This window comes from Cherax quadricarinatus, chromosome 34 (genome assembly GCF_038502225.1).
Source record: "Cherax quadricarinatus isolate ZL_2023a chromosome 34, ASM3850222v1, whole genome shotgun sequence".
Taxonomy (NCBI): domain Eukaryota; kingdom Metazoa; phylum Arthropoda; class Malacostraca; order Decapoda; family Parastacidae; genus Cherax; species Cherax quadricarinatus.
Genome location: NC_091325.1, coordinates 863441 through 886957, shown reverse-complemented (window position 1 = coordinate 886957; position 23517 = coordinate 863441). Strand labels below are relative to the sequence as shown.

The 23517-nt window shown below is 39.0% G+C and overlaps 1 protein-coding gene across 2 annotated transcripts in view; it reads right to left on the bottom strand.

The window, feature by feature from the left end:
- Window positions 1-20649, bottom strand: part of LOC128693710 (ubiquitin-associated protein 1) — a 57829-nt gene extending 37180 nt beyond the window's left edge. For both annotated transcript variants that reach the window (XR_011392750.1, XM_053783533.2), the window contains exons 1-4: window positions 20534-20649; window positions 15448-15600; window positions 12748-14325; window positions 2843-3091 (exon numbers count right to left, since the gene is read on the bottom strand). Coding sequence is in view for 1 of the 2 variants with exons in the window: in XM_053783533.2 (XP_053639508.2) it covers window positions 2843-3091; window positions 12748-14325; window positions 15448-15579 (1959 nt within the window). In the remaining variant the exon portion in view is untranslated. The remainder of the gene's footprint in view (window positions 1-2842; window positions 3092-12747; window positions 14326-15447; window positions 15601-20533) is intronic.
- Between the last annotated feature and the right edge of the window lie 2868 nt (window positions 20650-23517).

Sequence of the window (23517 nt, the reverse complement as noted above, 5' to 3'; positions counted from 1 at the left end):
GCCACAGATATATCAGATCACTTTCTAGTTGTAGCTACACTGAGAGTAAAAGGTAGATGGGATACAAGGAGAATAGAAGCATCAGGGAAGAGAGAGGCAGTTAGGGTAAGATATAAACAGCTATTGGAGGATAGATGGGCTAATGAGAGCATAGGCAATGGGGTCGAAGAGGTATGGGGTAGGTTTAAAAATGTAGTGTTAGAGTGTTCAGCAGAAGTTTGTGGTTACAGGAAAGTGGGTGCAGGAGGGAAGAGGAGCGATTGGTGGAATGATGATGTGAAGAGAGTAGTAAGGGAGAAAAAGTTAGCATATGAGAAGTTTTTACAAAGTAGAAGTGATGCAAGGAGGGAAGAGTATATGGAGAAAAAGAGAGAGGTTAAGAGAGTGGTGAAGCAATGTAAAAAGAGAGCAAATGAGAGAGTGGGTGAGATGTTATCAACAAATTTTGTTGAAAATAAGAAAAAGTTTTGGAGTGAGATTAACAAGTTAAGAAAGCCTAGAGAACAAATGGATTTGTCAGTTAAAAATAGGAGAGGAGAGTTATTAAATGGAGAGTTAGAGGTATTGGGAAGATGGAGGGAATATTTTGAGGAATTGTTAAATGTTGATGAAGATAGAGAAGCTGTGATTTCGTGTATAGGGCAAGGAGGAACAACATCTTGTAGGAGTGAGGAAGAGCCAGTTGTGAGTGTGGGGGAAGTTCGTGAGGCAGTAGGTAAAATGAAAGGGGGTAAGGCAGCTGGGATTGATGGGATAAAGATAGAAATGTTAAAAGCAGGTGGGGATATAGTTTTGGAGTGGTTGGTGCAATTATTTAATAAATGTATGGAAGAGGGTAAGGTACCTAGGGATTGGCAGAGAGCATGCATAGTTCCTTTGTATAAAGGCAAAGGGGATAAAAGAGAGTGCAAAAATTATAGGGGGATAAGTCTGTTGAGTATACCTGGCAAAGTGTATGGTAGAGTTATTATTGAAAGAATTAAGAGTAAGACGGAGAATAGGATAGCAGATGAACAAGGAGGCTTTAGGAAAGGTAGGGGGTGTGTGGACCAGGTGTTTGCAGTGAAACATATAAGTGAACAGTATTTAGATAAGGCTAAAGAGGTCTTTGTGGCATTTATGGATTTGGAAAAGGCGTATGACAGGGTGGATAGGGGGGCAATGTGGCAGATGTTGCAGGTGTATGGTGTAGGAGGTAGGTTACTGAAAGCAGTGAAGAGTTTTTACGAGGATAGTGAGGCTCAAGTTAGAGTATGTAGGAAAGAGGTAAATTATTTCCCAGTAAAAGTAGGCCTTAGACAAGGATGTGTGATGTCACCGTGGTTGTTTAATATATTTATAGATGGGGTTGTAAGAGAAGTAAATGCGAGGGTCTTGGCAAGAGGCGTGGAGTTAAAAGATAGAGAATCACACATAAAGTGGGAGTTGTCACAGTTGCTCTTTGCTGATGACACTGTGCTCTTGGGAGATTCTGAAGAGAAGCTGCAGAGATTGGTGGATGAATTTGGTAGGGTGTGCAAAAGAAGAAAATTGAAAGTGAATACAGGAAAGAGTAAGGTTATGAGGATAACAAAAAGATTAGGTGATGAAAGTTTGGATATCAGATTGGAGGGAGAGAGTATGGAGGAGGTGAATGTATTCAGATATTTGGGAGTGGACGTGTCAGCGGATGGGTCTATGAAAGATGAGGTGAATCATAGAATTGATGAGGGGAAAAGGGTGAGTGGTGCACTTAGGAGTCTGTGGAGACAAAGAACTTTGTCCTTGGAGGCAAAGAGGGGAATGTATGAGAGTATAGTTTTACCAATGCTCTTATATGGGTGTGAAGCATGGGTGATGAATGTTGCAGCGAGGAGAAGGCTGGAGGCAGTGGAGATGTCATGTCTGAGAGCAATGTGTGGTGTGAATATAATGCAGAGAATTCGTAGTTTGGAAGTTAGGAGGAGGTGCGGGATTACCAAAACTGTTGTCCAGAGGGCTGAGGAAGGGTTGTTGAGGTGGTTCGGACATGTGGAGAGAATGGAGCGAAACAGAATAACTTCAAGAGTGTATCAGTCTGTAGTGGAAGGAAGGCGGGGTAGGGGTCGGCCTAGGAAAGGTTGGAGGGAGGGGGTAAAGGAGGTTTTGTGTGCGAGGGGCTTGGACTTCCAGCAGGCATGCGTGAGCGTGGTTGATAGGAGTGAATGGAAACAAATGGTTTTTAATACTTGACGTGCTGTTGGAGTGTGAGCAAAGTAACATTTATGAAGGGGTTCAGGGAAACTGGCAGGCCGGACTTGAGTCCTGGAGATGGGAAGTACGGTGCCTGCACTCTGAAGGAGGGGTGTTAATGTTGCAGTTTAAAAACTGTAGTGTAAAGCACCCTTCTGGCAAGACAGTGATGGAGTGAATGATGGTGAAAGTTTTTCTTTTTCGGGCCACCCTGCCTTGGTGGGAATCGGCCAGTGTGATAATAATAATAATAATAATAGTTGATTAAATGTTGAAATTTTAAGGCAAAGTTGTTGGTTGACATTCAAGTTACAAGTTACTTAATTGTTTCTAGTAGTAGGATCAGAATTAGGCAGAGCACAGCTTGAGGCATTAGCAAAATGTATTGGTTTAAGTTACTGGGTGGCATCTGGAAGGTCATTAAATACAGTTAACCTGGGATAATGGGTGTAAGGAGACTTATCAATATTTCATGCCCTAACCTAAATTTGGGCCCAGAATCTTTCACCGGAGGTGATCTCATTAACCACTGAGGTATACATGCAAGACTGATGTCACCATTATTTAAATAATAAAAAAAAATGTCAAAATTATTTAACAAAAAATCTCAGCAAAAACTGTAACAACTTACTTTCTTATGATCAGTACCCAGTTTTTGCACTGCTCTAGCCACTCTGGGTCGAGGAAATCCCATCTCAGCCATGCTCTGTACCAACACTTGAGCATCGGTTGTCAGCTCTGCAAATGGATCTGGAAGGCGTGACTTGATTGGTGTGTGAGGGAGGGGCACAGGAGGGGCCTGTGTTGGTCCAGTATGGTACAGCTGCTGGTTGAATAATGTTTCCAGAGGTTCTGATAAGTCTGGCAATGGCTTCCAGTCCTGTCAGAATTTAAAATAAATATAAAAATTACCTACACTAAGTATTTAAAAAAAAAAAAAAAGGGTGAATTTTTAAGCTTTCCTTGTATGATACAGTATATTCCTCTATGTAAAGTGGTACCCCGAGTTTTGAACTGCTCCCAACTCGACCAATTATGTAAGTTTATTTGTGTAAGTGCATTAGTAAGTGTATTTTTGGGGGTGTGAAAAGGACTAATCTAATTTACATTATTCCTTATGGTAATAAATTTGTTCGGTATTGGCACTTGAACAGCATTCTGGAATGAAATAAGTTTCAAACTCAGGGTACCACTGTCCTAGGATTCCCCTTACTTGGCTCTCTGTCTCTTACTTCATTCATGGGGAAGCATTAAACCAGTAGGGGGCCATACTACCACATGGAGAATGGAGGATAATCAGGTTTGATCCAAGGAAGGAGAGGGTAGCTCTTAAGACCTTCAGTAGTCTCATTTCCTACTTTTTACATCACTCATAATATAATGTTCATCATGCTCTTTCTATAACTTTAGTTTAACCCTTTGACTGTCGAAGGGCCCAATCCTGAAGTTGCTCCTGGTGTCGCAAAATATTCGAAAAAAAAAAAATTATTTTTTCTTATGAAATGATATAGAATCTTTTCCCGATTGTAAAGACACCAAAAAAACGAAATTTGATGGAAAACTGACGGAATTACGCTCTCGTGAAGTTAGCGACTTCGGCGATATTTAAAAATCGGCAATTTCGCCCACTTTGAGCCCTATTTTCGGCTAATTCCGTTATTCCAGTCAACCAAACTCATAACTATTTCTTCAGAACTCTATTTTTTCTATCGATTGAGCACAAGAAACTGCCCATTTACCGATTTCAACTACCCAATAACATGGTCAGAAATTTGCAATTTGGCCAATTTCACGAAAATTAAAAAATACGACAATTTCAAAATAAGGTCCAGAATGAACAATGTAGACATTCCTGGCTCTAAAATAAGATTTTCTTTGTTCATCAGTCATGTCTCCAGGTCCCTGTGATATTACTCTTGCTTTTTATTTTGAAATTTTATTCAAACAAAAAATAGAAGATTTACTGTTATGCAGACTACTGCAATACTGTAATAATTGCAAAAATTACATCAACCCATTCATGACTGCGTATTAGAATGGCTATTTGGACATTTATTGGACAATGACATCATTTGTTTACTTTTGAACATCGGCAAAAATCAAACATTTCCTGTACTTTGTGCTCCATTTCCAGGTTCTTTTTATAGTAAAATTAATCAAAATCACCTCCATTTCTATAATATAGTTTCCATTCTATCAAATGAGACCATGAAAACGAGAATACAACCACAAATACTATACGAAAATAGACCACAAAGTCGGCATTTTAATTAAAAAAAACGGTCGGAGTTTTTTTTTTCTCATTATGCACTGCGTGCTCCAGGATTTTTTTTATGTGGTGCACACTGACCACACAGACCCATTCTCTCACATGTGGGCCTACTAGCTTTCTCCTGCCTGATTTGAAGCCGCTAGAATTTATGAGTATATATACGTCAAACACGGTACCTCACAAACGTATATATATGGCCGCGACAGTCAAAGGGTTAATATGTTTATTATGCACCCCAGACCTATCCTGTGGTTACAGAGGCGTCATAATGGGTCCTGGGACTGGACCCCAAAATTTTGATAGCTGAGCAAGTTACAATAGTAATGAACTATTTACATGTTTATATCTGGTCACAATAGTAATGAATTATTTATGCAGACATGAATTAGGTCACATACTGTTGCATCTTGGACTAAAGATTCAGTTCAAGAGCATTCTGTACAGTGGTCCTACCTAAGATTATATCGTAACAATCTCCACTGATAGCTAGATTGGAGACGGTTAACTTTATAATATTACATGACACTGCAAATACCATGGTATATAAACAATCATTGACACCTCCATTGTGAATATTATATTTATTGTATATTTTGGTTAGGCTCTTATATTATGTGTATTTCATGTACTGGTGTACTGCTAGTTAGGGCTGGTTCAGCCCTTCATTGACTTGCTGGCTTCCTGCTGATCACATGACCATAACTGACCTCTGATCACTGTGGGCAACTAGAGGCAGTTGGCTCACCCACTCGCTACTAAGCAGTTCCCTCTCTTACATTCCCTTGCATGGGAACACCCTTCAGGTGCTACTGGTCTCAATTATTAATCTTATCCCTTACATTGAGAATATACGTGCGACTTATTGATGGACATATCACGTTAAAGCTGGCGAAGACATACTATTTATGGCGTAGTCCCTATAAGGTTTTGCTATTTGTATTACATGAATTTAAAAATTCCTGGTGGATTATTGTGACAGTGATAATATTTATATACTTATACAGTTTAATCCATTCCATGACCTTGCACGCACCTGGATTTGCTCATTTGCAGAGTCAATTTTCCTCATTTAAATTAATTGCAACGTAATTAATCCGTTCCAGTGGAATTCTGTACTTCAATAATTTCGCTAATATCAACTCTACGGCTATCTTACTTCATCTAATATGACATAATAAACAATATAAATAACATAGAAACCTGATATATACTCTAAAATGAATAAAAAATGTCATTCATGAAGTGGTATGGGCAGTGTCGGCGGTGGACGAGAGTTTGTCTGGAGACAGGACAAAATACTTCTTGAATAATTTCGCTAATATTGTCTATATGGCGTATTTATCTATCAAAGTTCATCTAATATGACATAACAAACAATATAAATAACATAGAAACCTGATATATACTCTAGAATGAATAAAATATGTCACTGTGTAACAGGTGGAGGCGGCCACAACCGCTCCCTCTTTGTTGCGGTAAACACTGCCATGAACATTAAAATGGTATAAAATACCGACAGATTGTTATGTAAGACTTTATTTCGAAACGTTTCGCCTACACAGTAGGCTTCTTCAGTCGAGTACAGAAAAGTTGATAGAAGCAGAAGAGACTTGAAGACGATGTAATCAGTCCATCACCCTTAAAGTTTTGAGGTGGTCAGTCCCTCAGTCTGGAGAAGAGCATTGTTCCATAGTCTGAAACAATATGGAGTTGAAGTGACAGGATGGAGCCTTATATAGTGCCAGGAGGTGAGACGTAAGTCACTAGTAGAACACAGATGTTGGGAGGTCAGGTCCCTCTCAAATCCAGCCGTTCTCACTAGTAGAGGTTGTCGAAGTTGATTTCAGGTCTGTACCAAGATACCCTTGTGTTGCAGTGTCTGACAAATTGAACATTAAAATGGTATAAAATACCGACAGATTGTTAGGTAAGACACATATGCAACAGTTAGGTATCTTTATTTCGAAACGTTTCGCCTACACAGTAGGCTTCTTCAGTCGAGTACAGAAAAGTTGATAGAAGCAGAAGAGACTTGAAGACGATGTAATCAGTCCATCACCCTTAAAGTTTTGAGGTGGTCAGTCCCTCAGTCTGGAGAAGAGCATTGTTCCATAGTCTGAAACAATCTGTCGGTATTTTATACCATTTTAATGTTCAATCTGCCAGACACTGCAACACAAGGGTATCTTGGTACAGACCTGAAATCAACTTCATCAACCTCTACTAGTGAGAACGGCTGGATTTGAGAGGGACCTGACCTCCCAACATCTGTGTTCTACTAGTGACTTACGTCTCACCTCCTGCCACTATATAAGGCTCCATCCTGTCACTTCAACTCCATATTGTTTCAGACTATGGAACAATGCTCTTCTCCAGACTGAGGGACTGACCACCTCAAAACTTTAAGGGTGATGGACTGATTACATCGTCTTCAAGTCTCTTCTGCTTCTATCAACTTTTCTGTACTCGGCTGAAGAAGCCTACTGTGTAGGCGAAACGTTTCGAAATAAAGATACCTAACTGCTGCATATGTGTCTTACCTACTAAACACTGCCATCTAGTGATGGCATTTTGAAGCCATCTATTATTATTATTATTATTATGTAGTACATTATTATCATATATGTATTATTATTATACATATTATATTATTATTATTATTGTATTATATTATTATACTATTATTATTATATGTATTATTATTACATATTATACATATTGTTATTATTACAATATCAATAATTTGTAATTTTTATTCACACAAAAAATATATGGTTTACTGTTATGCCTGATTACAATAATTGCATAAATAATGTCAACCCATTTACTACTGCATATTGGAATGGACAGTGATGTCATTTGCTTACTCTTGAAAATATCCAAGCAATTGAACATTTCTCCTTTTCGTCGTGAAAGCAAGCAAAATCATATCTATTTCTGTAAGTGAACTCCATTATTTATGCTCCGATTTCTTTCATTTTTGGTGTAAGTTAAGAAGCATCTTTCCATTGTACATTGCCCAAGTTTCAATAAGATATCCCAACAAACAAATGAGATACAATTCCCTAGATCAAGAGCAAGAGTCCCTCACCAGCACTAAGGAACTTGCCTTGAGGTCTGCTAGCTTATGGAAATTTTGCTCGCGTATGGAAGCAAAAAATCGACCCATCGACTGCTCGTATTTGGAAAAACTCGCACGTGGATGTGCTACCAAGTAGAGGTTCCACTGTGTGTGTGTATATATGTGTGTGTGTGTGTGTGTGTGTGTGTATATATATATATATATATATATATATATATATATATATATATATATATATATATATATATATATATATATATATATATATTGTAGGTAGTAGGTTGGTAGACAGCAACCGCCCAGGGAGGTACTACCGTCCTGCCAAGTGAGTGTAAAATGAAAGCCTGTAATTGTTTTACATGATGGTAGGATTGCTGGTGTCTTTTGTCTGTCTCATAAATACACAAGATTACAGGTAAGTCTTGCTACTTCTACTTACACTTAGGTCACACTACACATATATGTACAAGCATATATATACACACCCCTCTGGGTTTTCTTCTATTTTCTTTCTAATTCTTGTTCTTGTTTATTTCCTCTTATCTCCATGGGGAAGTGGAACAGAATTCTTCCTCTGTAAGCCATGCGTGTCGTAAGAGGCGACTAAAATGCCAGGAGCAAGGGGCTAGTAACCCCTTCTCCTGTATATATTACTAAATTTAAAAGGAGAAACTTTAGTTTTTTCTTTTGGGCCACCCCGCCTGAGTGGGATACGGCTGGTACGTTGAAAGAAGAATATATATATATACATATATTTTTTTTTTTCAGCAAGTCGGCCATCTCCCACCGAGGCAGGGTGACCCAAAAAAAGAAAGAAAATCCCCCAAAAGAAAATACTTTCATCATCATTCAACACTTTCACCTCACTCACACATAATCACTGTTTTTGCAGAGGTGCTCAGAATACAACAGTTTAGAAGCATACACGTATAAAGATACACAACATATCCCTCCAAACTGCCAATATCCCAAACCCCTCCTTTAAAGTGAAGGCATTGTACTTCCCATTTCCAGGACTCAAGTCTGACTATATGAAAATAACCGGTTTCCCTGAATCCCTTCACTAAATATTACCCTGCTCACACTCCAACAGATCGTCAGGTCCCAAGTATCATTCGTCTCCATTCACTCCTATCTAACACGCTCATGCATGCTTGCTGGAAGTCCAAGCCCCTTGCCCACAAAACCTCCTTTACCCCCTCTTTCCAACCCTTTCAAGGACGACCCCTACCCCTCCTTCCTTCCCCTATAGATTTATATGCTTTCCATGTCATTCTACTTTGATCCATTCTCTCTAAATGACCAAACCACCTCAACAACCCCTCTTCTGCCCTCTGACTAATACTTTTATTAACTCCACACCTTCTCCTAATTTCCACACTCCGAATTTTATGCATAATATTTACACCACACATTGCCCTTAGACAGGACATCTCCACTGCCTCCAACCGTCTCCTCGCTGCTGCATTTACCACCCAAGCTTCACATCCATATAAGAGTGTTGGTACTACTATACTTTCATACATTCCCTTCTTTGCCTCCATAGATAACATTTTTTGACTCCACATATACCTCAATGCACCACTCACCTTTTTTCCCTCATCAATTCTATGATTAACCTCATCCTTCATAAATCCATCCGCCGACACGTCAACTCCCAAGTATCTGAAAACATTCACTTCTTCCATACTCCTCCTCCCCAATTTGATATCCAATTTTTCTTTATCTAAATCATTTGATACCCTCATCACCTTACTCTTTTCTATGTTCACTTTCAACTTTCTACCTTTACACACATTCTCAAACTCATCCACTAACCTTTGCAATTTTTCTTTAGAATCTCCCATAAGCACAGTATCATCAGCAAAAAGTAACTGTGTCAATTCCCATTTTGAATTTGATTCCCCATAATTTAATCCCACCCCTCTCCCGAACACCCTAGCATTTACTTCCTTTACAACCCCATCTTTAAATATATTAAACAACCATGGTGACATTACACATCCCTGTCTAAGACCTACTTTTACCGGGAAGTATTCTCCCTCTCTTCTACACACCCTAACCTGAGCCTCGCTATCCTCATAAAAGCTCTTTACAGCATTTAGTAACTTACCACCTATTCCATATACTTGCAACATCTGCCACATTGCTCCTCTATCCACTCTATCATATGCCTTTTCTAAATCCATAAATGCAATAAAAACTTCCCTACCTTTATCTAAATACTGTTCACATATATGCTTCAATGTAAACACCTGATCTACACATCCCCTACCCACTCTGAAACCTCCTTGCTCATCCACAATCCTACATTCTGTCTTACCTCTAATTCTTTCAATTATAACCCTACTGTACACTTTTCCTGGTATACTCAGTAAGCTTATTCCTCTATAATTTTTACAGTCTCTTTTGTCCCCTTTCCCTTTACATAAAGGGACTATATATGCTCTCCGCCAATCCCTAGGTACCTTCCCCTCTTTCATACATTTATTAAACAAAAGTACCAACCACTCCAACACTATAAGATCACAGTAAACAGGTGATTTCAGAAAAACAACCACTATGCAAAACAACCATATATATATATATATATATATATATATATATATATATATATATATATATATATATATATATAATATATATATATAATATATATATATAATATATATATAATGAAAATAAGAAAAAATTTTGGAGTGAGTTAAACTCTGAAAGAATAGAGAAATTCCAAGCACTTTCGTGACTACTCACATTATCAAGGAACTATATATATATATATATATATATATATATATATATATATATAATATATACACACACACACACACATGTCCAATGTGTATTGGACTCTACTTAACTCACTTTCATAAGAGAATGAAATCATATTGAATTGATTATATTAATTAACCCATAAATGGTCCAAACGTATATACTATACGTTTTTTCAACATCTGAAAGTATGTAAAAAAAGTAGATTTTTTTTTTTGCATGAGCGTGTTAGATAGGAGTGAATGGAGACGAATGATACTTGGGACCTGACGATCTGTTGGAGTGTGAGCAGGGTAATATTTAGTGAAGGGATTCAGGGAAACCGGTTATTTTCATATAGAAAGGGATATGTTGTGTGTCTCTATACGTATATGTAAAAAAAAGCAGTGTAGATCTATTTTTTTCTTTTTTGGAGCACTACACATGTGAACGTAGATCTGCTTGGACCGTTTACTTTTTTTTTGTTATATTTGAAAATGTGTAAAAAAATGTAGATCTATTTTTGGAGCACTACACATGTGAACGTAGATCTGCTTGGACCGTTTATGGGTTAAATGAAAGAGTAATCTGAAGTTTTGGTCATTTTTAAAGACATTGGAAAATCAAATTACTACCTTAAACCCTTGTTGTGTATTGGGAAGTTCCCTGGACCAAAGTAAATTCGCTATCTCTATAATCTTGACTGGTTAAAATAGCTGAATACCAGTCTGGGTATGCAACAAACAAACACACACACACACACACACACACACACACACACACACACACACACACACACACGACACTGGAGGACAGAAGGGTCAGGGGAGACATGATAATGACACGCAAGATACTGCGGGGAATAGACAAGGTGGACAGAGATAGGATGTTCCAGAGAGGGGACACAGAAACAAGGGGTCACAACTGGAAGCTGAAGACTCAGACGAGTCACAGGGACGTTAGGAAGTATTTCTTCAGTCATAGAGTCGTCAGGAAGTGGAATAGCCTAGCAAGTGAAGTAGTGGAGGCAGGAACCATACATAGTTTTAAGAAGAGGTATGACAAAGCTCAGGAAGCAGAGAGGGAGAGGACCTAGTAGTGATCAGTGAAGAGGCAGGGCCAGGAGCTGAGTCTCGACCCCTGCAACCACAATTAGGTGAGTATACACACACACACAAAGTAATAATGCTTTATTTACAGTGAGCACAGTAAGGGTATTTTTCCGGAATGGTTTGTAATATACCACTGTGGATAAAGTACTTTGACATTCCTTGAACATTTCTGAGTGAGTTGTCCCTGAATTCATTAATTTTATTGCATTCCAGTACATAAAGATGCAAGGTGTGAGAATTGTCTTTCTGCAAGTACTCATAATTTCCCTGTAATAATATCTTAAAACTTCAATCTCCACACTATTTTATCCTTCAATATATTTAGCTTTCTCTATATGAAAACCTATATGATAGTCTTATCCCCACTCATCATTCAAACTGCAACACTTATTGAAAAGATATGATCTATATTCATTTAACAAGTGTAAACTACTGGTTGAGTTAGATGCAGCAAGAGGAAGCAAGTGTGAGGTGACTCTGGTTGTGTCACACTTATAAATTCCTTACAAACCATTACAGTTTTCCAAAAGTTGATCTAAACTGCTTCATCCTTCACCTTTCTTCACATTACACTTTGTTCTTCTGTCTACATTTATTATTTATGTACTGTACTTAGAATTTTAGAGAGGAAACAGAGGAGTATGGTACAGAAATTTCTTGCTCTACTAGTAGATGCATTCCAGGCCCATGGTACTTCTAGTCATTTCAATAAGCTTATCAACACATACACCTTTAAAAAGGTATATGAGCAAACACTGAAACATATTTATTAGAAAATGTTTTGGTTCTGGAACCATGATCACTTCAAAGTCCCAGGATGAAAACATTTCCTGATAACTATGTCCTAGCATTTGCTCAGGTATCTCTTTATATCAATTGACAGTAACAATTACCAAGGTCTATGTTGACACTTAATTCTTCATTATTCTGCAGTTTGCAGAATAATGAAGAATTTCTATCATAGAGAATTACTGATAGAAATGGGGCATCACATTAAAAATTAGTTCACATATGAAGAATCTGCATAAAGCAATAGATTACTTCATGCATGTCAAGCATACTTAGCAAAAATTTAAATTGTAAGGCTGGAAAAGTAAATGATGGGATGAGATAAAGCAAAACTGATCAAGGCTTGAGACATATCCTTTGAAAATTATTTGAATTACATCAGTACAACATTAATTTTTCATTTTTTATTATTTCATATCACAAATGTTTGATAAATCTGAGCCTAATGAAGGTAAAATAAGTAATTTACATATACTGAAGAAAACTTATATTACACAAGTTAATGAGGAAGAAAACTCTGTTTTTCATACCTCTAAGCCAGTCAGTCCAGCACTAGAAGGTCTAGGTGGGGGAGTGTGAGCAAACACTTTGCCATCATTAAATGACTGTGTCCTACTGCTGTATCTGGTTACTTCGGAATCTTCAGCTGCAGTCAGGTCGGGGACACTCCGACTTGATCGTAAAGACCCACTTGTTGATCCAGCAGCACCTGAACTACTGCTGTGACTTGGTGTCGATTCTCCTGACTGAGCACCAGAATGCTGACTCTGTTGAACTATGGACTTATTCTGTGAATAATATCGCGAGTAAAAGTCTTCGAGATCTGGTCTTTTGCTTGGAGTTGTCCCTCTTTCTGAGGGCATTGTCGAAAAGCTACTATTAGTAGAAATAGGAATACTAGCTGTGGTTCCAGAATTACTACTAGGACTCATTACTCCTTGTGTCGTATTAGTGGGACCACTTGGTACATTACCAGCCTGGAGACAGTACTCATAAGGCACATAATGTGCAGCCTTACTGGGACTACTTACGTTGAAGCTATTGTTCCACTGTTGAGGATAATAGCTGCTTTGGAAGGCTCTGTTAGGGTTTGCACTATATTGTGAACTGCTAGAGTAAGATGGCACAGTAGATGGTGCAGAAGTTACTTGTGTGCTCTTACCCATATGGCTGGCATACTGACCAAAATTCTGTCTAGTTTGGGATAGGTTCTGTTGCTGCTGTTGTTGCTGAAGCTGCTGCTGCTGTGGCTGTAGCTGTTGTTGTTGCATATAATATGAATACCGTCCATAAGTGTTGTATGGTACTCCATCACTTGAGAAAGAACTGGCACATGTTCCCTCCTCTTCAGAAGATCTATGCTTAAGAGTGTTATTTTCTTCAACTGATTGTTGCCCTAAATTTGAAGAATCAAGAACCTTAGCCAATTCTTCCATATCATTTATAGATTTTAATGCAGCACTGTCAAAGGGATCATTACCTTCACCCTCAAAATCTGCAAAATTTATATTAGCTGGAGTCTTTAAGGGAGATTTCAGATTGTTCTTCTTTGAGGAAATAAGAGTTGGCTTCAGCATCCAGTCATAGGGTGATCCAGTGTCAGTTTTGTATGCAGAGTTCAAGGCATGCACAGTGCTGCTGCTGGTAAAAGTATTCTCAGAAGAAAGGTTCGAGGAGAAATTTACAGACTCTTTAGTGCCTGAGTGTTGTTGTGGTATTGTAGCATCACTGTCTTGTGACGCGGTTCGTGCTGTGCTGGAGTCGTCACTGTCCGCCTCGGCTGTTTGACTTTCCATTTTCTCTTCATCGTCATCCTCTGCTTCATCTTTTGTTTCCTCTGGTTTCTGCTGCTCTTTTTTTCTTCCTCCTTCAAGCTCTATTTTTGCCTCTCCTCTTCTCTTTTCCTCCTCTTTAATTTTCTTTTCTCTCTCTTCCCCCTCCTCTTCTACCTCCTTTTTTAACCTTTCTTCCTCTTCCTTGGCCTTTTTCTCTGCCTTTTTCCTGTCATATTCAGCTATTCTTTCTTTGTGTTCATTTTCTTTTTTTTCCTTCCATGCTTTTCTTTCTTGCAGCCAAGTTAGAACTCTTCTCTCTACTGCAAAGTCATACTGAAAAAAAAATATGAATTAAAAAGCTCAAGGAATAAAGGGAATGTTATATGCTGACAGCACTACAGTAACACCCAAATGCAGCACAGGTCTCCCTTGCTTCATGCAGATTTGTTTTAAGAGTATTTAACACTCAAGTCACAAGTCAGGAAGGACCAAAACATCATAAGCATCCTCTTCTAAGTGCAGGTTATTTGTGAATTGCACAGTAATGTGACTTTTATTCTTCATTAATCCCTAAAATTTGGAGTTTCAGAAGGTAACAAAGAATAAAAAAAGAAGAAATACAGAAAAAATATAGAGTATATCCATCCTGCTCTTGAAAATGAAGCTGTAAACTTATATTTCAATAGAAACATTTTTTTTTTTTAACAAGTTGACCGTCTCCCACCGAGGCAGGGTGACCCAAAAAGAAAGAAGATCCCCAAAAAGAAAATACTTTCATCATCATTCAACACTTTCACCTCACTCATACAAAATCACTGTTTTTGCAGAGGTGCTCAGAACACAACAGTTTAGAAGCATATACGTATAAAGATACACAACATATCCCTCCAAACTGCCAATATCCCAAACCCCTTCTTTAAAGTGCAGGCATTGTACTTCCCATTTCCAGGACTCAAGTCCGGCTATATAAAAATGACCGGTTTCCCTGAATCCCTTCACTAAATATTACCCTGCTCACACTCCAGCTCATCAGGTCCCAAATGCCATTCTTCTCCATTCACTACTATCTAACACGCTCACACATGCTTGCTGGAAGTCCAAGTTCCTCAGCCACAAAACCTCCTTTACCCCCTCCCTCCAATCTTTTCGAGGATGACCCCTACCCCGCATTCCTTCCCTTACAGATTTATACCCTCTCAATGTCATTCTACTTTGATCCATTCTCTCTAAATGACCAAACTACCTCAACAACCCCTCTTCAGCCCTCTGATTAATACTTTTATTAACTGCACACCTTCTCCTAATTTCCAAACTCCAAATTCTCTGCATAATATTTACACACCACACTGCCCTTATCTATAATAAATAATAGCAAAGTTACCTGTTTTCTTTGCAACACATCAATATGAATTACCTTCTATGTAAGATCAAGTACAATAATCCACCATAACTTACCTCTTGAGTAAGAAGGTCAGGGCTAATTTGGTGCTGACAGGATGGTGGTATAGTCACCCGTCTGGGTGGTCGGAATCTCTCACTAATCTTCACGGGGACACCAGCCACAAAGGTGGCTGGGTCGTTGGACATGGTGGGGGATTGAGGTGGGTTCTGTCACAGGCAAAAACAAGTGTAAGGCCACAAATGTTTACACAACCACTACTCTAAAATTACTGTCTAGATACAATAGAACCCCCATATCTGCAGATTTGACTTCCACAGTTTCAGTTATCTATGGTTTACCATGGCCCAAAAAAAACCTTACTTTTGCTTAATAATTACCCCTAAGCACAAAAGTAGTGATGATGGCAGTTCTTCAAAGCCTAAGAGAAGCTGTGAAGTGCTTCCCATCAGTTAAAAAGTGCTAATTCTTGACTTATTGTGAGTAATATATCAATTAAACTTTATCATAGGTAAGTATGTAAACAAAAAATGACTATATATAGGGTTTGCTACTATTCTCAGTTTCAGGTAACCACCATACGTCTTGGGACCTATCCCCTGCGGATACGGGGGTTCTACTGTATAAGTTTAGTTAAAGAATATACAATACTGTATATACTACAGTAATATTCCATATTCAAGAAAATTCATCAATAATGATCTTGTTTTATTAATTAATGTAGCCTTTTTTTAGCTGTGGGAACATTCCGAGTTCTGCACACCACAAGTTTTCAACATAATTTATTCAAATTCCATTTGAATTCCTTCATTAGCTTTCATCTTCAAAACATCTTCCATTACATATCTTCCAGTTATCCATTTTTTTTAACACACTGGCTGTCTCCCACCAAGGCAGGGTCGCCCAAAAAATAAACACTTTCACCATCATTCACACTATTCCTGTCTTGCTAGAGGTGCATAGATACAACAGTTCTGATTAAAAAAACAAACAGGCTCTGTATTAATCTCTGAGCTACAGAAATCTCTTTAAGGTGAAAATAACCTTTGGAAAGCTTGAAGCAGTTCCTGCAAATGGTGTTTCACTTCAGTCATGACAGACGGTTCTTTAGCACCAGCAGCCTCGTTGAATGAAAGATAATCATTACAGTCGTAAGGCTAGTGCAATGACACCACCACAACCAACTATGGTTACAATAAGTCCTCGACTTACAAACACACTGGGAATCTTCTATATTGTGTACAATAATGATATAATGATATTATACACAATAATGATATAAAGATATTGTGCACAATAATGATACATTAATGATATTATATACAATACAGAAGCTTCTCAATGTGTTTGTAACTTGAGGACTTTACTGTAATCCAGAGAACGTGTCTGCTGAATATCTGTCATGTATTGTATGGTACATTGTAGCCCTGATGGTGAAGATGGGAGATGAGAACGTGGCATCTTGATGACTTTCTAGCAATGACCGTGACTGTGCCAAAGGTCACCTAACCAGTCATTAACCAAACTCAGAAGGGCCTGACTGACAAAGATTTTGTTGGGAATATTAATCCAGGGTAACCCAGGCTGTCATCAAGGATTATCTAGTTGATTTCCACTGGGGGTCTTGTGGTCCCTTTCCCCAGGATGCCACCCATACCAGTAGACTAACACCCTGGTACCTACTTACTGCTAGGTGAACAACAGCAGGTGTAAGGAAACAGGACCTAAGTTTCCACTGGTGCTGGGGATTGAACCATGGTCCCTCAGTTGTGAGCTGAGGTGGCTACCACTAACAATCAGTAACTTTACCACTAACAACCACTAACTTTGCCACTAACAACCACTAACTTAACCACTAACAACCTCTAACTTGACCACTAACTTGATCACTAACAACCACTAACTTGACCATTAACAACCACTAACTTTACCACAAACCTCTAACTTGACCACTAACTTGATCACTACCACTAACTTGACCACTAACAACCACTAACTTTACCACAAACCCCTAACTTGACCACTAACTTGATCACTAACAACAACTAACTTGACCACTAACAACCACTAACTTGACCATTAACAGCCACTAACTTTACCACTAACAACCACTAACTTTACCACTAACAATCACTAACTTGACCACTAACAACCACTAACCTGACCACTAACCACTAACTTTACCACTAACAACCACTAACTTGACTACTAACAACCACTAACTTAACTACTAACAACCACTAACTTTACCACTAACAACCACTAACTTGACCACTAACAACCACTAACCTGACCACTAACTTGACCACTAACAACCACTACTTTACCACTAACAACCACTACTTTATCACTAACAATCACTAACTTTACGACTAACAACCACTAACAATCACTAACTTTACCACTAACAATCATTAATCTTACCACTAACAATCACTAACTTGACCACTAACAACCACTAACTTGATTACTAACAACCACTAACTTTACCACTAACAACCACTAACTTGACCACTAACAACCACTAACCTGACCAATAACCACTAACTTTACCACTAACAACCACTAACTTGATTACTAACAACCACTAACTTGACTACTAACAACCACTAGCTTTACCACTAACAACCACTTACTTGACCACTAACAACCACTAACCTGACCACTAACTTGACCACTAACAACCACTAACTTGACCATTAACAACCACTAACTTGACCACTAACAACCACTAACTTTACCACTAACAACCACTAACTTGACCACTAACAACCACTAACTTGACCACTAACAACCACTAACTTGACCACTAACAACCTCTAGCTTGACCACTAACAACTACTAACAACCACTAACTTAACCACTAACAACCACTAACTTGACCACTAACAACCACTAACTTGACCACTAACAACCACTAACTTGACCACTAACAACCACTAACTTCACCTCTAACAACCACTAACTTGACCACTAACAACCACTAACTTGACCACTAACAACCACTAACTTGACCACTAACAACCGCTAACTTGACCACTAACAACCACTAACTTGACCACTAACAACCGCTAACTTGACCACTAACAACCACTAACTTGACCACTAACAACCACTAACTTGACCACTAACAACCACTAACTTGACCACTAACAACCACTAACTTGACCACTAACAACCACTAACTTGACCACTAACAACCACTAACTTGACCACTAACAACCGCTAACTTGACCACTAACAACCACTAACTTGACCACTAACAACCATTAACTTGACCACTAACAACCACTAACTTGACCACTAACAACCTCTAGCTTGACCACTAACAACTACTAACAACCACTAACTTGACCACTAACAACCACTAACTTGACCACTAACAACCACTAACTTGACCACTAACAACCACTAACTTGACCACTAACAACCACTAACTTGACCACTAACAACCACTAACTTGACCACTAACAACCACTAACTTGACCACTAACAACCACTAACTTCACCTCTAACAACCATTAACTTGACCACTAACAACCACTAACTTGACCACTAACAACCACTAACTTGACCACTAACAACCACTAACTTGACCACTAACAACCACTAACTTGACCACTAACAACCACTAACTTCACCTCTAACAACCATTAACTTGACCACTAACAACCACTAACTTGACCACTAACAACCACTAACTTGACCACTAACAACCACTAACTTCACCTCTAACAACCATTAACTTGACCACTAACAACCACTAACTTGACCACTAACAACCACTAACTTGACCACTAACAACCACTAACTTGACCACTAACAACCACTAACTTGACCACTAACAACCACTAACTTCACCTCTAACAACCATTAACTTGACCACTAAGAACCACTAACTTGACCACTAAGAACCACTAACTTGACCACTAACAACCACTAACCTGACCACTAACAACCACTAACTTGACCACTAACAACCACTAACTTCACCTCTAACAACCATTAACTTGACCACTAACAACCACTAACCTGACCACTAACAACCACTAACTTGACCACTAACAACCACTAACTTGACCACTAACAACCACTAACCTGACCACTAACAACCACTAACCTGACCACTAACAACCACTAACTTGACCACTAACAACCACTAACTTGACCACTAACAACCACTAACTTGACCACTAACAACCACTAACTTGACCACTAACAACCACTAACCTGACCACTAACAACCACTAACCTGACCACTAACAACCACTAACTTGACCACTAACAACCACTAACCTGACCACTAACAACCACTAACTTGACCACTAACAACCACTAACCTGACCACTAACAACCACTAACTTGACCACTAACAACCACTAACTTGACCACTAACAACCACTAACTTGACCACTAACAACCACTAACTTGACCACTAACAACCACTAACCTGACCACTAACAACCACTAACTTGACCACTAACAACCACTAACTTGACCACTAACAACCACTAACTTGACCACTAACAACCACTAACCTGACCACTAACAACCACTAACTTGACCACTAACAACCACTAACTTGACCACTAACAACCATTAACTTGACCACTAACAACCACTAACCTGACCACTAACAACCACTAACTTGACCACTAACAACCACTAACTTGACCACTAACAACCACTAACCTGACCACTAACAACCACTAACTTGACCACTAACAACCACTAACCTGACCACTAACAACCACTAACTTGACCACTAACAACCACTAACTTGACCACTAACAACCACTAACTTGACCACTAACAACCACTAACTTTACAACTTAAGTATTATAAGTCCATCAGTGGACAATAACCTCAAGTAACTCACACCACCATTACTGCATCACTGTGAAAGTTGTCCCAAACACTTAAATAACACACAAGTGTCTTCTGGATAGTTTAACATCTTATAAATTACTTTAAGATAAGTGTGAGGAGGTAAGTAAGTGTCTTAGAGAAGTGTTTCACTACATCAGCTGATCAACCACAACATATCATTCACATCTTTCTCCTCGTATTTCTCCTTACTTAAACCTCAATAAACCAACTTAAATCACCTAAGTGCAAGGCGCCAACAAGGGCAACACTTACCGTATACAAAATCTATCCTAAGTTAAAGCTAAAGTGCTTAAAAACGCCCAAAAACAAGCAATTTGCTTCACATATTTAACAACTCGGCCATGTATGTTGTTCCCGAGGACTACGACATCAAATCAAGTGCAAACTTTCTTATTTTTGCCATGTATCTTTTCTCTTTCGCATTATATATATTAACAAAATGCAGCTAAAATGTCATTTTTCAATTCTGTTTTGCATATCTGTTAATTGTATTATATATTGTTGGTGAATTTTGAGAATTAAAATGGACTGTGTCTGTCTCAAACTTGGCGGGAAATTTAACTTTCACAACTCATTCATAATTTAGATTTATTTTAAATTATTGTACATAGAGAACTTTGGACCAGCTTTCAGTCTGTCAGGAAACATTATTAGATTAGGATTTGATAATGGTCCAGTATCTACCCTTAATAATGGTCCAGGAAGAACCCTTAATAATGGTCTGGGAAGGACTGTTAATGATGGTCCTGGAAGGACTGTTAATAATGGTCAGGGAAGGACTGTTAATAATGATCAAGGAAGGACTGTTAATAATGGTCAAGGAAGGACTGTTAATATTGGTCCAGGAAGGAATGTTAATATTGGTCCAGGAAGGACTGTTAATAATGGTCCAGGAAGGACTATTAATAATGGTCCAGGAAGGACTGTTAATAACGGTCCAGGAAGGATTGTTAATGGTCCAGGAAGGACTGCTAATAATGGTCCAGGAAGGATTGTTAATAATGGTCCAAGAAGGACTATTAATAATGGTCCAGGAAGGACTGTTAATAATGGTCCAGGAAGGATTGTTAATGGTCCAGGAAGGACTGCTAATAATGGTCCAGGAAGGACTATTAATAATGGTCCAGGAAGGACTGTTAATATTGGTCCAGGAAGGACTATTAATAATGGTCCAGGAAGGACTGTTAATGATGGTCCTGGAAGGACTGTTAATAATGGTCCAGGAAGGACTGTTAATAATGGTCCAGGAAGGACTGTTAATAATGGTCCAGGAAGGACTGTTAATAATGGTCCAGGAAGGACTATTAATAATGGTCCAGGAAGGACTGTTAATAACGGTCCAGGAAGGACTGTTAATAATGGTCCAGGAAGGACTGTTAATATTGGTCCAGGAAGGACTGTTAATATTGGTCCAGGAAGGACTATTAATAATGGTCCAGGAAGGACTGTTAATAATGGTCCAGGAATGACTGCTAATAATGGTCCAGGAAGGACTGTTAATAATGGTCCAGGAAGGACTGTTAATAATGGTCCAGGAAGGACTGTTAATAATGGTTCAGGAAGGACTGTTAATAATGGTCCAGGAAGGACTGCTAATAATGGTCTAGGAAGGACTGTTAATAGTGGTCCAGGAAGGACTGTTAATAACGGTCCAGGAAGGACTGTTAATATTGGTCCAGGAAGGACTGTTAATATTGGTCCAGGAAGGACTGTTAATAATGGTCCAGGAAGGACTATTAATAATGGTCCTGGAAGGACTGTTAATAATGGTCCAGGAATGACTGCTAATAATGGTCCAGGAAGGACTGTTAATAATGGTCCAGGAAGGACTGTTAATAATGGTCCAGAAATGACTGTTAACAGCAGTCCAGAAAGGACTGTTAATAACGGTCCAGGAAGGACTGTTAATAACGGTCCAGGAAGGACTGTTAATAACGGTCCAGGAAGGACTGTTAATAACGGTCCAGGTGTCATGTAGGGGGGGAATGATTAGGGGAATATGGGGGTAAGAGGAGGGAGTTAGTAGGTAGGGGACATGCGGCGAGGTGGTAGGAGAGATGTATGCGGAGGTAGGTAGGTAATGTGAGGTCACTGGTGACCACCTTCACCTCGCATTTACTCTACTCACCACACTACTCACCCTCTCACTACTTGAAAATAAAAAAATAAAATATAAGAAAAAAGAATAAATAACGGTGGGCAGTGAATATTGCTATTCTACTCAAACACAGTTTATTATTAAGTCCTTGTACAATAATATATTTGGGAACAGGAGTACATCATTGGTTTAGATAAATGGGATGGTATGTATAAGCAGTGAGACATGGAACACAATCAACTTGACCAAAATGAATATAACTTACAATATAGCACAGAGGACAGTTCACTACAGGAACTAAGCCCCAGGTCCCAAGACCTACACAGCACGAGTACTGCGCCAAGCCAGTACTCTGCCCAATGCCTCCAACAGTCTCCTCCAGAGACTTCAGCAGCCTTCTCCCGAGCCCTGCACCCCAGCAGCAGCTCCGCTCGAAGTCTCTGCTCAGGAGCCCTGCACCCCAGCAGCAGCTCCGCTCGAAGTCTCTGCTCAGGAGCTCTGCACCCCAGCAGCAGCTCCGCTCCAATCTCCTGATCATGCTCTTCCTTGGGCTTTTATGGTGGTCCAAGCACCCTCCACAACCACGTGTACGACCTGACTCCTAGGTCTGACACAGTCAAGAACAAAAGACCTCAGACGTGGGCGTGGCTACAGACGTTTGCCAAGGCAAGGTGTGACCATATAATTGGTTAAATTAGGTCTCCCCAGAGACCTCACAAGCCCAGCTGAACTACATCACACAGGAAGGAATGTTAATAATGGTCCAGGAAGGACTGTTAATAATGGTCCAGGAATGACTGTTAATAATGGTACAGGAAGGATCCTTAATAATGGTTCAGGAAGGACTGTTAATAATGGTCCAGGAAGGACTGTTAATAATGGTCCAGGAAGGACTGTTAATAATGGTCCAGGAATGACTGTTAATAACGGTCCAGGAAGGACTGTTAATAATGGTCCAGGAAGGATTCTTAATAATGGTTCAGGAAGGACTGTTAATAATGGTCCAGGAAGGACTGTTAATAACGATCAAGGAATGACTGTTAATAACGGTCCAGGAAGGACTGTTAATAACGGTCCAGGAATGACTGTTAATAACGGTCCAGGAAGGACTGTTAATAACGGTCCAGGAATGACTGTT